At 43.9% G+C, this 15,932-nt stretch overlaps 1 protein-coding gene across 1 annotated transcript in view; it reads right to left on the minus strand.

Moving 5' to 3' along the window:
- Window positions 1–15,932, minus strand: part of ABCC3 (ATP binding cassette subfamily C member 3) — a 624,389-nt gene that overhangs the window by 40,134 nt on the left and 568,323 nt on the right. Inside the window, exons 26-27 of the mRNA XM_086930544.1 lie at window positions 7,051–7,152; window positions 3,325–3,471 (exon numbers count right to left, since the gene is read on the minus strand). Of these exons, the coding sequence (XP_086786670.1) occupies window positions 3,325–3,471; window positions 7,051–7,152 (249 nt within the window). The remainder of the gene's footprint in view (window positions 1–3,324; window positions 3,472–7,050; window positions 7,153–15,932) is intronic.

Below are 15,932 nucleotides of genomic sequence, written 5' to 3' on the forward strand. Positions count from 1 at the left end.
TTGCAGAGTAAAATCACCTCGGTCTTTCCAGCATTAAGCTTAAGATGGTGTCTGTTCATCCAACCATTGATGCCTTTCATGCAGTCATGTATACAGGAGTCGTTGGCTTCCTGTGAGGCTGATAATACAATTTGCGTATTGTCCGCATATGAGGTAAGGAAAAACCCAAATTATTCAACCAGGGGGCTAGGTCTGTGACGTATAAGTTAAAAAGGGTAAGGCTGAGTAAGGATCTCTGAGGGACCCCGCATGGCAAGTAAAATGGGTTTGAAGAGAAGGTGTCTAAATTGATTGTGTTTTCCCTGTTTGACAGGAAGGATGAAAGTAGTTTCAGGGCAAGATTTTGTAGGCCCTTTGCTTCCAGACGGTTTACCAAGGTGAAATGATCCACCGTGTCAAACGCCGTGGATAAGTCCAGCAGGATGTGGGCTGCTGATTCCCACTGCCTAAAATGAATTCGAGCTCATCGGTTGCCTTAATCAGAGTGGTCTCTGTACTATGTTCATATCTGAATCCGAACTGAATGGGATCCAAATTGTTGGAATCCTTGATGAACTGATTCAGTTGCATGTTCCTTACCTACGATACAATTTTCGCTGGAAAAGGGATCCTGGATATGGGTCGGTAATTGGCTGGGTCCTCGGGAACTAAGTTGGCTTTTTTTTAGTAAAGGTAGGATGGAGGCTAGTTTTCATTGCAAAGGAAACAAACCAGTTCTAAACATGTTATCAAACATGGCTGAGAGATGGGTAGGAATGATGTCAGGGACTAGCTTTATAATGGAAGGTGGACATGGGTCTTCTGGAGAGCCTCACTTGGTGGTTGAGATAAGGTCTTTTACAAATGTTGAGGATACAGGTGAAAAACACTGAAAGCATTTGCAAGACAAATCTGTGTCAGAAGCTAAGTCAGATTTGTCTTGATAGGTGCCTAACAAAGAATCATCATGGGGGAGTAAATAAGTAAAATATTGAGTTACTTTTGTCCCTAAGGTGTAAAGCAATGACATCGCAAAATGACTGATTAAAACAGTCTCTTTTTTTCAGGTTGTTTTTTAAACTTATTAATAACTTGATAGAGTTCTCTAGCTGAGTTTTTGGAGGACTCAATTTGCAAGGAGAAGAATGCACCTTTTTCTGTGACTAACAGTGCTTTGTATTTGGTTAAAGAGTGTTTGTAAATTTCTCTCCCAAGTATAGCATATTTGGCTCTCCGTTTTCTCTCTTGGCGTCGTCAACCTTGATTTTCTATTCTGAGAGCATCTGTGAACCATGTGGCGAAAGGTCGATTTCTGCTAGGGTGACCTCTATTCACTAAGGCAAGTTTGGAGACAGCAGAATTGAGCCAGGAGGAGTACGTCTGTGCAGCAAGTTTGAGGTTGTCATTCATAGAGGGACTAGAACTAACAAGAAGTTGCTCAAGTTAAGCGTGGTCTACTTTTGCCAAATATCTGTGATGGCAAGATTTAAGTCTCTTATTGGGGGCTAAATGGGAAGCAGGGCCATTGATTTTAAAGAAAACGGCTGAGTGATCAGACCAGATCAGAGGGGGGAATTCAATATTGGAGAAATCTTTATTGTTAGAAAACAGCGCATCCAAGGCATGGCCCCCACGATGAGTAGGATCCGAGCTGAGGAGTTTGACATCACAGGCATCCATAGCTTCAATTAATGAAACTGTGTATTTGTCTCCTGTTTGTTCTAGGTGAAAGTTGAAATCCCCGAAGACCGTGACATCGTGATTACAGATGTCTACTTCAAGAAGAGAACTAATCGGATTTAGGAAACCGGCTTTAGAGCCAGTGGAACGGTAGATTAAGTAGCCTTGAAAGGTGAAAGTTATTTGTAAGTCTGAGTTTAAAGGACAGAGCTTCACAGTCATTATACAGAATAGTTGTGAAATTGTCTCTAAATTTATCACGGACGATCTGGTCTGTGAAGTAAGTAGCCAGGGGATGTGGCTATAATGAGGTCTGAAGGGTAGGAGTTTGTGGCCCAAGTTTCTGTAATAAATACATTGTCAGGATTATGTGAATCGATCAGCTCTGCCATTTACTAGGCATGTTTGATTAAAGAGCGTGCATTTATTAAAATGCACTGTATTTCCTGGCTGTCTGTTAAGTGTTCTGAAATCTGTCTGAGAACCGATCTGGAGGGGACTGCACTGACAAACGGCGTAAAGGCAAAGGAGATCCAGGGGAACTCCCTCCCTTAAGCAGGAAATAGGTTTGTACTGCAGTCACTATTTGTCCTTTGATTGTTTAATGCTAGGAGTTCCTTCCTGATGTAAGATATGGTAGTATTGAAATTAAGTAAGTAGTTAGCCTGAAGGGGAGTGTAATTCCATGTGTAACAGCACCAATCTATGTCTTTATCCCGCAGTCTTTTTCCCCGCAGGGAATCACAACGTTGTGATTCCGCATACCATTACTCCGCAAGTCTGAACAAGGACTTGCGGAGGGGGGGCGCTGGATGTTGGAATAGTATAATTTTTATTACAACTCCAGGCTGTGCGGACACTAGGGAAGGTGTTGGATTTTAAATCCAACACCCCCGCCCCATCCCCCTCCCCCTCCGCAAGTCGTTGTTCCGACTTGCGGAGTAATGGTATGCGGAAGCACAACGTGGTTGTTGTAATGACTGTGTTGTGATTCCCTGCGGGGCAAAAGTTTAGTGGTAAACGTTGTTTACCAGAGTTCCTTCCAGATGTAAGATATGGTAGTATTGAAATTAAGTAAGTAGTTAGCCTGAAGGGGAGTATAATTCCACATGTAACAGCACCTCTGAGGTGGGCTATGGAGAAGATTGGTTATTCTAGAACAGTTAGATGCCACAGTTCCCAGGAATTATTCAAAAGGTGGGTGGGATCGCCCAGGGGATCCATAGCCCCATTGGCTAGTGAGTCCTCCCGTACTACAAGCTTGTGCACACAGAGTCACACAGGAAATTATTGCAAATGCACAGGGTGTTGTGGCAGTGCCAAATGCAACCTCTAAGCAATCCCTAACAGATTTCCACTGTGGATGTTTATTACAAATATTGCAAACTAAATCTATGTATATATTGGTTTTTAGTGTTAAGAACGCTAGCTAATCAAGCTGGCTATACACTTTCCCATGCTCATCTGAACAACTCAGATTGTTATCTATTTGTTTGAGCAGCCAACATTCTAAAACGTCCCAACTGATATTTTAGTATTTTCCTTTTAAAAAAAACAGATGTATTACAATTAAAATAATAATGTTATACGTTAACACATTTCGCACATTTAAAAATACTGCTTTAAATACAGTTAGAGATGCATTACCAGCTTGGTTTTCATTACCTTTTCTCCACCTTTAACTTTTAGTCTTATACCTCTGAGCACCAGATCCAGGCCTTGTCGATATCTTACAGAGTAGTTATTAAATTCAACCTCCCCTGTGTTGGGCCACTCTGGTGGAGGCTGCTTCTCTTCAATTGACCAGGGGGCCTAAAAGAAAAGATAATGTCAAACCAGCACACGATAATACCAGGTCATGCCAGGTCATGGTAAAGTTAGTTTGCTATTATCATTGATTTACAGCAATTGTACGTATTAAACTGTAGATGTGGGTGATTTGAAGAACAGTTGGAATCTTCAGACATTTTGAAATGCCAATTTTTAAATTATTTGTGTAAAATGTTTCTACAGCATATTTGTACTTTGTGTGTCAATGCAACAACAAGGTTATCTGTTTCAGGGACATAGGGCCTCATTATGATGGCGGTGGGACCGCCACCATCAACCCGTCGGTGGTAGTCCGACTGCCATCTGTGACTGTGTTACTGCCCGCCTCATTATGATGGCGAGCAGTTCTTTGGCAGTCAGAAAAACCGACCGCCACGGATCCGACAGGCTCAAGGAGCAGTAATACCTACAATGATGAAGGTGCCTGCCAGGCCGTAGGTATTACAATGTTCCTTTTTGCCGGCCCATTCATGTCGGTAAACCCACCATGAAAAGGCTGGCGGAACGGGACATTGGGGGCCCTTCATCCCTGGGCCTCAGCTGTGGGTCTTGAGGGGAACATATGGTGCCCCCTACATATGCCCTAACCTCACTGCGGCGTGTGCTATGCATTGTGATCGCTGTGGTGGTGGTAGCATCCTGATTCAGCTGGCGGGACCTCAGACTTGTAGTTGGTTGGTCTAATTTCTGAATGAATGGCAGTCGGACATAAGGCCGACTGCCATTCTTATGAGGCCCATAGTTAGCAGCCTCCTGCTGTACCCAGAAATAATGTTAGCAATTGACAAGAATGATAACTTATCACATACTAAATCTGTTCACAGCATTGCACAAGCTGATAAATGATACCCAATGGTTATACCCAAACAAAACATGGTGGAAGTAAGGTAGGAGTGACTTGTAATAATGCTTTTAACATTATTAGCCATGTACATAGCAGACACCAAAAAATTATTACCTATTTGCCTTCTACTAATAGTTATCATTACTCGAATAAATGAGTGTCTTTATTGTATAAAAAATATATTAAAATATTCATCACAATTATAAGTATCTTAAAATCACAAGCATATCTACAAATATACCACAAAATCGACATTTCACTCACACATCCTTAAGACAACAATAACGATAATCTAAAAATGTTGTTAATTTCCCAATAGATTAGCAATTGTTGCACAAAAACAATATCATTAAAATTATTTTAATTAAATGCATTTTTCAGGTATTTCTTCCTCACGCCCAATAAACTAGGACACAAACAAATTAAATGCTAGTAGTGGTGAATACCCCCCTGGTAGCCTGGTTTCCACACCGCTACCATGATCTATGTGTAGAGCTAAAGAACTGTATGCATGCATGTCCTTCTGAAGGTGTAAGAAGTAACAGATGATTGCTTGAATCTTGACTTTGAAAGGGTCCAGTTACTTGGAGGTGCAGTAGCAGAAAAATCTCTTCCACTTGGCTGCATAATGTGTATAAGTAGTGCCTCATGCAATATGGCCATACACTCTTCAAGGAGGTGTATTTAGCCACTTAGCCAAATTCTAGAGCCCCACGTGTCAGATCACTAGGTTGAGCTGCATGGGAACTGGGTGCCTGATCTGGCTATGTTATTGTGTGAGAAGGCTCGGTGTGATCACTATTGTCTCATGGGTACTGGCGGAAATATCTAGGAGTATTGGCTACCAGGGCAATCCGGCCCATGTTATGTTGGGACACCATGATGAGGGTCATGAACATCTACCTCATTTTTCTCACCACATTAGGGATGAAGGGTAGAGATGTAAAAACGTAGGCAAATGTCCCTCACCAGTTCATTCATAGTTCTTTGCCCATGAACTATTGGTTTTGGTATCTGGAGGTGAAGCCTGTGCATTTTGTGCTTTGTGGAGTAGTGAAGAGGGTGAAAACTGGGTTCCCCTTTCCTGAAAGTACCTATAGAGAACTTATGGGTGGAGTTCTCACTTGTGGATTATTGTTGCTTCCTACTTAGCAGGTCTGCAAAGTTGTTGTAGACTACTGGTAGGTGTCTCACTAGAAGATAGATTTTGTAGATCTTATATGTGACCCCCTGATTTTGAACATTGTGAGGCACTTCCGTAGCGGGTCCATTTGAAATCAGTTGTACAGTATCATTGCTATGCATGATGCCATTATATCCCAGAGCTTCATTAAAGGTCTTACAGGGAGCAAATGAGTGAACTGAAAGAGAGGCAGCAGCTCCTCTGCTGCTTGGGATGACCGTGTTTTGTATCAAACCCAGGAAAGGCTGAACTGGTTGGAGTTGGAGTTGGGGTATCTTTGTGTTTTAGGTGACCACTAGGCTGTGGATCAGGGATAGAGCTGCCTCAATGTGTACTAGGAATTATTGCCTTCTGTTTTTCTAGAACAGCACGTCATCCAGCCATGGATGCACACGTCCTATAAGTCAGTGGTGGGCTGGGGGCTGAAGGCTTCTTTCTGCCACGCTTGAGGTTTGATGCTCTTCCTCAGCATAAGAATGTTTAAGTGAGCAGGTGGTACCTAGGCCCTCTGTGTCTTCTTAGTGAGGGGCTTTGCTAGTGTCAACATGGAGGGTACCCCATTTTCTCTTCCTTCTAGGAAGCACTCACTGACAGGGGCTCCTGGGTGTTGCTTGAGCCACTGGAATGCTAAAGAGACCCACCTATTTCTCTTTGATGCCAAGTAGGTTTTGCTCCTCAAAGATGTTCAGCATCATATAGGCTGATTGCTGCTTCATTTATGAACATGCCCAACTTCTTTCTCGTAAGGGGTATGGTTGTGATCGGAGAAAGCCAACAGATGCAAACCCCATGCTGGTCAGTCCATGGATGTTTTATGTTGCACATTGGAAGGGTGTGGGTTCCATCACCCCTTTCCTGGCTGTATTCATCCTGGGGATTTCCGCAGAGGCTAAAAAATCTTCGACCAAGTCGGGTACTAGGGTGTTGGCTTTCTGAGAGCTGAGGCAAAATATTTGTTAGCAGTAGTCTGGTTTTCGTGTCTGGAGAACTGTGAGTAGTGATTGTTATCCGAGTCATTGGCCTCAAAGAGTGGAGCAGTTAGGCCTATGAGAAATGTGTTCCTCTCTAAGCCCCTGCAGAATAAAAACCTGTTGATAAAAAAAAAACAATCTAAGGTGGAGTCAGTGCCATTTGCATTGTGGACGAAGGGTGGAGTAACACCACATATGGTAATTTAACACGTTTTAATAAAAAAAGCAACCTGTAATGTCTGAGTCCAAAACTAGATGGCAGAAGTATGCAAAGCATGTGTATCTACAGCCACACATGGTACAAACATGTATTTACATATTTTAAGGGCCAGATTTCCTCCAACTTTCTCCATTGCCGACAACAGTCTACTAACAAAACAGCAGTCAACATTTTTTTAATAGATGATAAACATAACCCTTGCTTGTCGACTAAGATAAACAATGTGTTTTCTTTTGATTAAATTTACCTCATTTGAATGTTCAAAACACTTTCTGAATGTAAGGCATGTATAGTGTTACATTACTAATAAATCTAGAGTAACACATTCACATCAATAACCAACCTCTGTCTCCGTCTCAGAGTATTCCTTTACTCTCTCAACAGCCACAATGTTGGTTTCTAAGTCAGATGTCATCCGCACCATCCAATTTAAAGACATAGTAACCTAAAAAATAGAAAATTGAAAATCTCAATTAAAAGAAAATACAATTAATTAGTCACTCTTATTGGTAGCAGAAAACATTTAAGAGCATCTGTAGATGTATTGATTCACAGCTAAATCCTTCAATCACATATATATCACTGATGTCATTAATGATGTCATTGAACATGCTATGAGCAATGCAATCTGTGAGCTCAGAAGCAATGAATGGCGTGGACACAAGTTAATGTTAGTTCAGAGAACTACAACTAGTGAATTTCTATATTTTTTCAGTTTAAAACATGGCATTATAATTAGCATTTTCACCTAACTATAATGGAACGTAACCGTTTTTTTATCCGGAATTTTTAAGGTTTTCATTTTTAACCTAAAGTTAGGTCTTATTACCATACCATAATATAACCTTTACTTTTTTACATTGAAGTTCTGTTTTTTTTTATCATATTGACTCAATCCTATATCTAAGCATAGCTTTTGGCTGAGTGCATTAGAGAGTTAATGCAGGGCGTGTGGCCAACACCTATGCCCAGCCCCTGTTGGCGGACAAGCCCCTACGAAGACAGTGCATGGCACCAGTAGCGGCTTGGCGGCATTGTCTGATCAGCAGCAAGACAGTGCACCCAAGCCCCACAGGTGTAGGGTTAGCCGCATCCTGGGGTCGGGGGGGGTTTATTCCACTGTGACCCACTCACAAGAGCCATTGGGTCAGATAAACTGTGTACAATAACCTTAGCCCTTATACATTATTTGCTGTATAACTTCAGGACAGAGAGACTGAGTCCCCATGTCCTGTAGTGGCAGTCGCAACATTTCTCTTGATGTTGCAGCCATCCAAGTAGATTGCTCATTTCTGCTAGACCTTCCTGGTGCGGTAGTTCAAACGTAGATGCCAGGAAAGAACACTCTTTATAAAAAATCTTTTGTCCCACTAGAGTCCCACAGGACTCCAGTAGGCCAACCATCAAGATATCCCTATTTTTAACGTTAATTTCTCAAAAACTGCTGAACAGATTCACAAAAAGCACACTTTAAGAGTAAAGATCTCACTGCCAACAAATGTGGTGCTATTCTGATGATCCAGTTTCTCTGTATCAGTGTGTAATTTTTCTGTGGGAATCTCCATGTGAAAAATGTGTTTTGTACCTGGTTCTCAGCCCCACTTGATGGATCACCCAAAAACTTTCAAGGATCGAGCTCAAGAGGATAAACTTTTTTTGTTAGGATCTGTAAAATGGTGCCACTGTTACAACCAAAACCAAAAACTTTCTACTTATGACATATCTATAACTACACACTACAGCCACTGTGTAATCCCCCGTTAAAGCGTGACTTATCAATAAAGCTTCGTAAAGCGCATGGCTAAGCGATTTGTGCCGTACCAGTGTCTCTGCTTAAGGCTGAGAGGAAATGAGGGTGCTGTAAATAAGTGACGTCAGGTCCTGGGATCTTACCTTCCCATAAATATTTTCACGTCTTAGCAGTGTGTGCCGAGTTTCGCTGATGTTTAGTTAGCATGAGACGCCATTCTTATCGGGCATCTTTCTAAGATACTGAAAACGGACTGGCGGTCATGTGACCTATTCCAAAACAAAGGTTAAAAAGTATGGGTGCCATCTTACAATGGGTTAGTGTGAATAATGACGATCTCGTCTGTCGTATTTCTCGCTAAGCTATCTTTGTGACAACAAGTAACTCGTGATGGTGAGAAGCAGATAAAATGTGTGTGCTTGTCATCTGTAGATCATAACTATGTGGATTCCAACCATCACTAAAGTTAGGTGCCATGTTGGTATGAGTTAGTGTGAGGTATTAGCATGGTGCTATGTTGGTGGTTAACACTAGGAGAATAAAATTTCAAATTCGTAGGGTTGTAATACAGTCTGATCTAAAAGTAAAATGCTGGTATGAGGTAGAACAAGTGACTGCTGAAAAAACGGTGTCCTGAGATGTATGGTAATGTAATGCAATGTAAGGGACCTTTCTACTGCGCAACTTCCACTCCAAGGAGTATCTTGGCGCTCACACAACTCAGATGGAGGAGTTGGAAAGGGGAAAGGATGTCCTGATTTCTGCACACACATTACACTAAGGTCCTGCACATGGCGTCAGGCAAAGAGAAAATCCAAGTTTTCAATGCCTTCCTAAAAGGGGCTTCTTGGGAAAAAGACCGCAAGGATGGAGGAAGTTTGTTCCAGGCTTTAGTTCCCAGTACAAAGAGGGATTTGTCACCCTTTGTGGCCAGCTTGAAATGAGGTGGAGCAAGTAAGTTCTGGCTTGCAGATCTCAGACAACGCGCTGGATAGTATCTTTTAAACCCGTTTCGTAAATAGGTTGGGCCACGTTGGTGGAATGCCCTAAAGGTGATTAAGAGAAGTTTGAACAAAATTCTTTTCCCTATTGGCAGCCAATGGAGAGTGTTTAAGGCTGCTGAGGCTGATGACTTACGGGGCAGACGCAGTACAAGGCGGGCTGCCGCATTTTGGACCATCTGTAATTTGTGGAGAACGGTTTTATTAGCTCCGACGTATAGTCCATTACAATAGTCCAGCCTAGAACTTATTAAGGCCACTGCGACTGTTTTCCTCGCCGATAGTGGGACAAGATCACAGAACTTCCTAAGTGCTTTTATAATTTGAAAGCACATGCCTGCTACTGCTACAGCCTGGGGTTTAAAGGATAAGTGGTTGTCAAATTTAATGCCCAGATTGCGGGCAGATGCAATTGTATTGGGGGGCACTTCAGCATCCGATGGCCAGCATGCTGTGGGGGAGAAAGGATTGTGATTCCCTATAGGTAGAATTTCGGTTTTTCCGGCGTTGCACTTTAAATGGTTGTTGGTCATCCATTTAAAGGTTGCTGCAAGGCAGTCCTTAAGGTCTTCCTCGGCACCTTGCCGCTCCCTATCCAACACCAAAATCAGTTGGGTGTTGTCAGCGTATGAAATAGAACTGATCCTGAATGACGCAATCAGATTCATCAGTGGTGCCATATATAGGTTGAAAAGAACAGGGCTCAAACTAGAGCCCTGTGGCACCCCCGAGCTGACGTTTTTAGCCTCAGATTGATATGGGCCTAGCACTGTTATTTGGCGTCTGTCGGTAAGGAAGTTCCTACACCAGGCCAACACCTGTCCTCCTACCCCTGCGGCAGCCAACAGGTCCACTAAGATGTTATGGGAGACGGTATCGAAGGCTGCCGACTGGTCAAGTAGGATAAGGACGGCCTTCTTTCCTTGATCCATTGCTGCCCTTAATGTTTCTGCGGTGTATAATAGGGCTGATTCGGTAGAGTGTTCTGACCGAAATCCTGACTGATTGGGATGGAGAACGTTATTCTTCTCCAAAAAGTTAGTCAGTTGACTGTTGACAAACTTTTCAGTCAGCTTGAATAGAATGGGTAACAAGGAAATCCGGCGTAGGTTGGAGAGGGTAGTAGGATCGGGAAGGGCCTTTTAGGTCTCGCCTGTCGATGCGCATGCGCATCGAGCAAGCGAGACTATGGGGGCTCATCTACTCTTTATCCAACTTGCAAGGAATCGTGGCGATTCTTTGCAGTGCCCGTGACTTTTAAGCTCAATGCGCATGCGCATTGAGCTTAAAAGCGCGTGCACATGGCCCCAGCCGCCTGCCTTGCCTACTCTCCCGCCCCCTCACTTCTTGATTGCACGGCCGCTAGGCCGTGCCTCCCCTACTCCTCCTCCTACTCTCCTCCCCTCCCGTCTGTTCCCGCACTCCTCCCGCACTCCTCCCACACCCCCGCTCCGCCCCCTCCCCTTCCCGCCGTGTCGCATTTCTCCTCCCCCCTCCCCTCTCCTCCGTCCGTCCTGTTTATTTTTATTTTTTATTTTTTTAATTGATCATTGTTTTCAGAAATGGAAAGATGCGCCCAGTATTCCTTCGCATACAAAGCTTGTCGCAGCTTCAGGGTCTCCCTGTGACACTGGAGGTATCTGACAGGGTCTGTGCGCCCGGAGGCACGCGCCATACTGTAAGGCCCTTGTTCGATCGACTGCTCAGAGGTATTGAAAAGATCACCCGCATGTTTGCGCCACGTCCCCACCACATTCCACTGCTTTACAAATATTGTGTTAATCTCCTATTGATTTGGTTCAAAATCAATTGGCGCTCCAATCTTATTAGTGATCTGGTCAATATTCCTCGGTGTTGTGCCTCGTTTTATTAACCAGCGTGCGTTAGAGGGGTGTTTCAGTCTGCCGTGACAGCTGGTGTTGTGTGTTTTCAGTGTCTATGGGTGCGCCTTGTTTTTCACGCGCCATTTGACCCGCGCAGTCTCTCTGGTCAATGGTTCCTAGAAGGGCTTCAACACGCAGTCGTCCGCGAGCCAGTCGCGGCCTGGCCTCTATGGCCGTAGCACCCTATGAGATATTACTGTGCACAGTCGCCGCATCTGCAATAGTCAACGTAGAATGTTTGGTGGTGTGGGCGCCCATCTTGGACGGTGCAAAGCCCAGGGCTACCCCTCGAGGCTGCGGCCTTGACCTCCGCAATGGAAAAGGCCTACTGTCTGTCACTCGGCTGCTTTCTAGTCTTTTACCATCTGGACCAAGTTCCGCACAGCTGCACGGATTTCTTGTGTGATAGAACATTTTTTCCATTCAGTGCTAAATGTTCCTTCCTATGAAACGCACAGACGCGCTTAATTTAGTCTGCGAGAAGAAATGCTCATGCAAAAGCACAAAAGGTGCCTTAATCTCTGCAAGCTGTTTGTTTTTCTACCCCAGGCTTGTCTATTTGGGTTTGAAAAGTCGTGTTTATTGAGGAGATGTTTCTGGGGTGTGACATTAAAATAATACACGGCTTTTCATGCTGGCTGCGGATTTTTTCAGTTAATCTGCAGGGATAGGTTTTATAGCTGTCAAAGCATGGCTGGTCCAGAATTTTTTTGCACTAATTAAAAATATATTGTTTACAGTGCTTTATCCTGTACCTTAGGATATCTAATTATGTTCAGTTCTCTGCTACCACATTATTTACTTTTGTTAATCATTTCTGCATATATATATGGTTGGAAGTTATTAGTTCACGTCATCCTGTTTTTGATTTTCATGATGGTAATTCTTTTTTTGGATGCTGGCTAAATGTTCTGCTTATTAAGCGTTAAAATACCAGGTGCACCAAACATGTTTCATGTAAATTGGGAGGTTGTTTAGTGTATCAAATTGCACATTATTACACGTATACATGTGCATTTAGAAATAACTTCACGTTTCGAAGGTAATCGGTACTTAAAGATTGTAATATTTTATTATGTACAGTGTATATCTGCCAGTGTTTTCACAAATATCTATTTTATACATACTGTGTCCTGCTATGCTATGGGCTTCAATGTGGGTGTGCAAGTGTATGTACTTTTAACTGATTCCAAAGTCATGTATGTTAGGATGTTTGTGTGTGCGTGTAACTATTTTCGTGTGTGTTGGAGAATGTGTGTATGAATAGAGGTCTAAGACTGCCGTGTGGCTTAAATGTGTTTGTTGGGATAGAAACATATACATTGGTCTGGCCCTGTCCTACCAAACTGTGACTTTGGACATATATTAGGGTGTTATCAGGGTCAATAGTACTTACTATCGACAGTGGTTGTAATTTAAACAGTCTATAAGCAGTCCTCTGAAGTCATTAGATGTAGCTCACTCACCCTCACCCTCACTCACCCTCACCCACACTCACCCTCACTCACCCTCACTCACCCTCAACCCCTCACTCACCCTCACCCTCACTCACCCTCACTCACCCTCACTCACCCTCAACCCCTCACTCACCCTCACCCTCACTCACCCTCACTCACCCTCACTCACCCTCAACCCCTCACCCTCACTCACCCTCACCCACACTCACCCTCACCCACACTCACCCTCACCCTCACTCACCCTCACCCTCACTCACCCTCAACCCCTCACTCACCCTCACTCACCCTCAACCCCTCACCTACCCTCACCCTCACTCACCCTCAACCCCTCACCCTCACCCTCACTAACCCTCAACACCTCACCCTCACTCACCCTCAACACCTCTCCCTCAACCCCTCACCCTCACTCACCCTCAACCCCTCACCCTCAACCCCTCACTCACCCTCACTCTCACTCATCCTCACTCACCCTCAACCCCTCACCCTCACTCACCCTCACTCACCCTCAACCCCTCACCCTCACTCACCCTCACCCTCACCTTCACTCACCCTCAACCCCTCACCCTCACTCACCCTCAACGCCTCACCCTCAATCACCCTCAACCCCTCACCCTCACCCACCTTCACTCACCCTCACCCTCACTCACCCTCACTCACCCTCACTCACACTCACCCTCACTCACCCTCACCCACCCTCAACCCCTCATCCTCACTCACCCTCAACCCCTCACCCTCACTCACCCTCAACCCCTCACCCTCACTCACCCCCACTCACCCTCAACCCCTCACCCTCAACCCCTCACCCTCACTCACCCTCAACCCCTCACCCACCCTCAACCCCTCACCCTCAATCCCTCACCCTCACTCACCCACACTCACCCACACTCACCCACACTCACCCTCACTCACACTCACCCACCCTCACTCACCCTCACCCTCACTCACCTTCACCCTCACTCACCTTCACCCTCACTCACCCTCAACCCCTCACCCTCACTCACCCCCACTCACCCTCAACCCCTCACCCTCAACCCCTCACCCTCCCTCACCCTCACTCACCCTCAACCCCTCACCCTCACTCACCCTCAACCCCTCACCCTCAATCCCTCACCCTCACCCACACTCACCCACACTCACCCACACTCACCCCCACTCACCCTCACTCACACTCACACTCACCCACCCTCACTCACCCTCACTCACCCTCACCCTCACTCACCCTCACTCACCCTCACCCTCACTCACCCTCACTCACCCTCAACCTCATGCTAAAGATTTACAAAAAAAACCATTAACAATTCTAAAAGCACTAACTCTAATGCCGCGAGACCTATTGCATTTCTAATGCTTGTTTTTGGAGTGGCTTAATAGCTGCCAATTTCCAGTCGTTAGGGATACTTGCCGTTGCTAGAGAGGAATTGATGATCTTGTTAATCATTGGATTAACCATCTCTATTAGAAGATGCAACACCGGAGGGGGATAGGGATAAAAAGGGGAACCCGATTTGCTGGCTAAGATGGCTTTGGCAGTTTCCTCCAAGGGTACTGGGGCGAACTCATCAAAGCAGGGGGAGGAAGTCGTCTTCACTATCTCTTCAGCATCCATCGTTGCAATAGTTCCCGATGGGAAGGTCTTTGTGATGGCCAGGATTTTGTTATCAAAATAATCAGATATCGCATTACAGAGGTCTTGCGATGGAGGAATCTCTTGCGATAGAGCTGAAGGATTCATGAAATCCTTAACAATCTTAAAGATTGCTTTTTGTTCCTGGCCTGCCGTAGATATGGCCTGTAGATAGTGTGTTTTTTTGCTGATTTTATTCCTGCGTGGTACTTCCGTCTCGCTGCTATATAGATGTTGCGTGCGGCGGTGTCGTAGTTACGACGCCACCTCCGTTCCAGTGTTTTCACTTCGCCTAGTTCAAGCTTAAGAGTTGTTGAAAACCAAGGGGCATTTTTTTTGGTCTTCCTAGGTTTAGCAATATGAACAAAGAAAATGAATAAAAAGTGTCAAAGATGAAATATCATATATAAATGGCAAATTCATGGTTTAAATATGTGATTTTATATATATATACATATATATATATATATATATATATATATATATATATATATATATATATATATATATATCTCCATTGCTGGTTCCATTTGCCGATTGATGCAGTGCTCAAATCGGGTGCGGCGGCGCCCTGCAGCTGAACTACGCTTAGTGGTGAATTTTAGGATGATATACGACTAAACATGGGTAACGCATTGGGGGGTCTTTACAGAGTTGTAACTATTGACTAATGATGTCTAAAAACTATTAGTATGAAATGCAATGGCCACTAATTTCACAATAACTCAGGGCGCAATAATATGCAGTTAAAAAGCATTAGAATGAGCAAAATGATATGATTTGTATTGTATGAGTAATATAAAAACTACATCTCCCAGAAAGCATTGAGGCGCTGGTAACCCCCACACAGAAAATGATGTTGCATGTGATTAACTATATCAAGTAGGGGGAGCCTAGTGGTCGGTTGATCGTGAGCAAGGTATTTGAAATACCGAAACGCGTAGATCGAAACAGCTGCCTTGTTGAGAAATGTAAAGAAAAAAAAAAAAATTGCAAAATTGACCTGTGGAGTGCGACCCGGTTTGTTTCTCCGTTTGGAGGAATAGTGAGTGATATATATATATATATATATATATATATATATATATATATATATATATATATATATATATATATATATATATATATACACACACACACACATAAGAAAAGTGGTATTACCTGCTGTGCATACTCCTCCATTTAGTGTTGGGGTTGGACATGTGTAAGTTATTTTTCTTTGAAAAAGTCATAAGGTATTGTGACTCCACCTATTGCTGGTAATGTGCACGAGATTCGGCTCCACTGTTAAATTGTTTCACCCGCTAGGAGGGCTAGGATGTAGATTGAGCATAGAGATACAGAAGAAGATGATCATTCGACGAAAGAAGACATACTCGAACCTTCAAAAGGTTTCCAGGGAGGCAGGTGTGTGCATGCGAATATAGAGCACTACATGCCACAAACAGATGCTTAGAAGGTAAGTAAAAATATCTGTTATGGCATGTGTAGCTGTATTTACAAATGCTCT

Source organism: Lissotriton vulgaris, chromosome 7 (genome assembly GCF_964263255.1).
Source record: "Lissotriton vulgaris chromosome 7, aLisVul1.2, whole genome shotgun sequence".
Classification (NCBI taxonomy): domain Eukaryota; kingdom Metazoa; phylum Chordata; class Amphibia; order Caudata; family Salamandridae; genus Lissotriton; species Lissotriton vulgaris.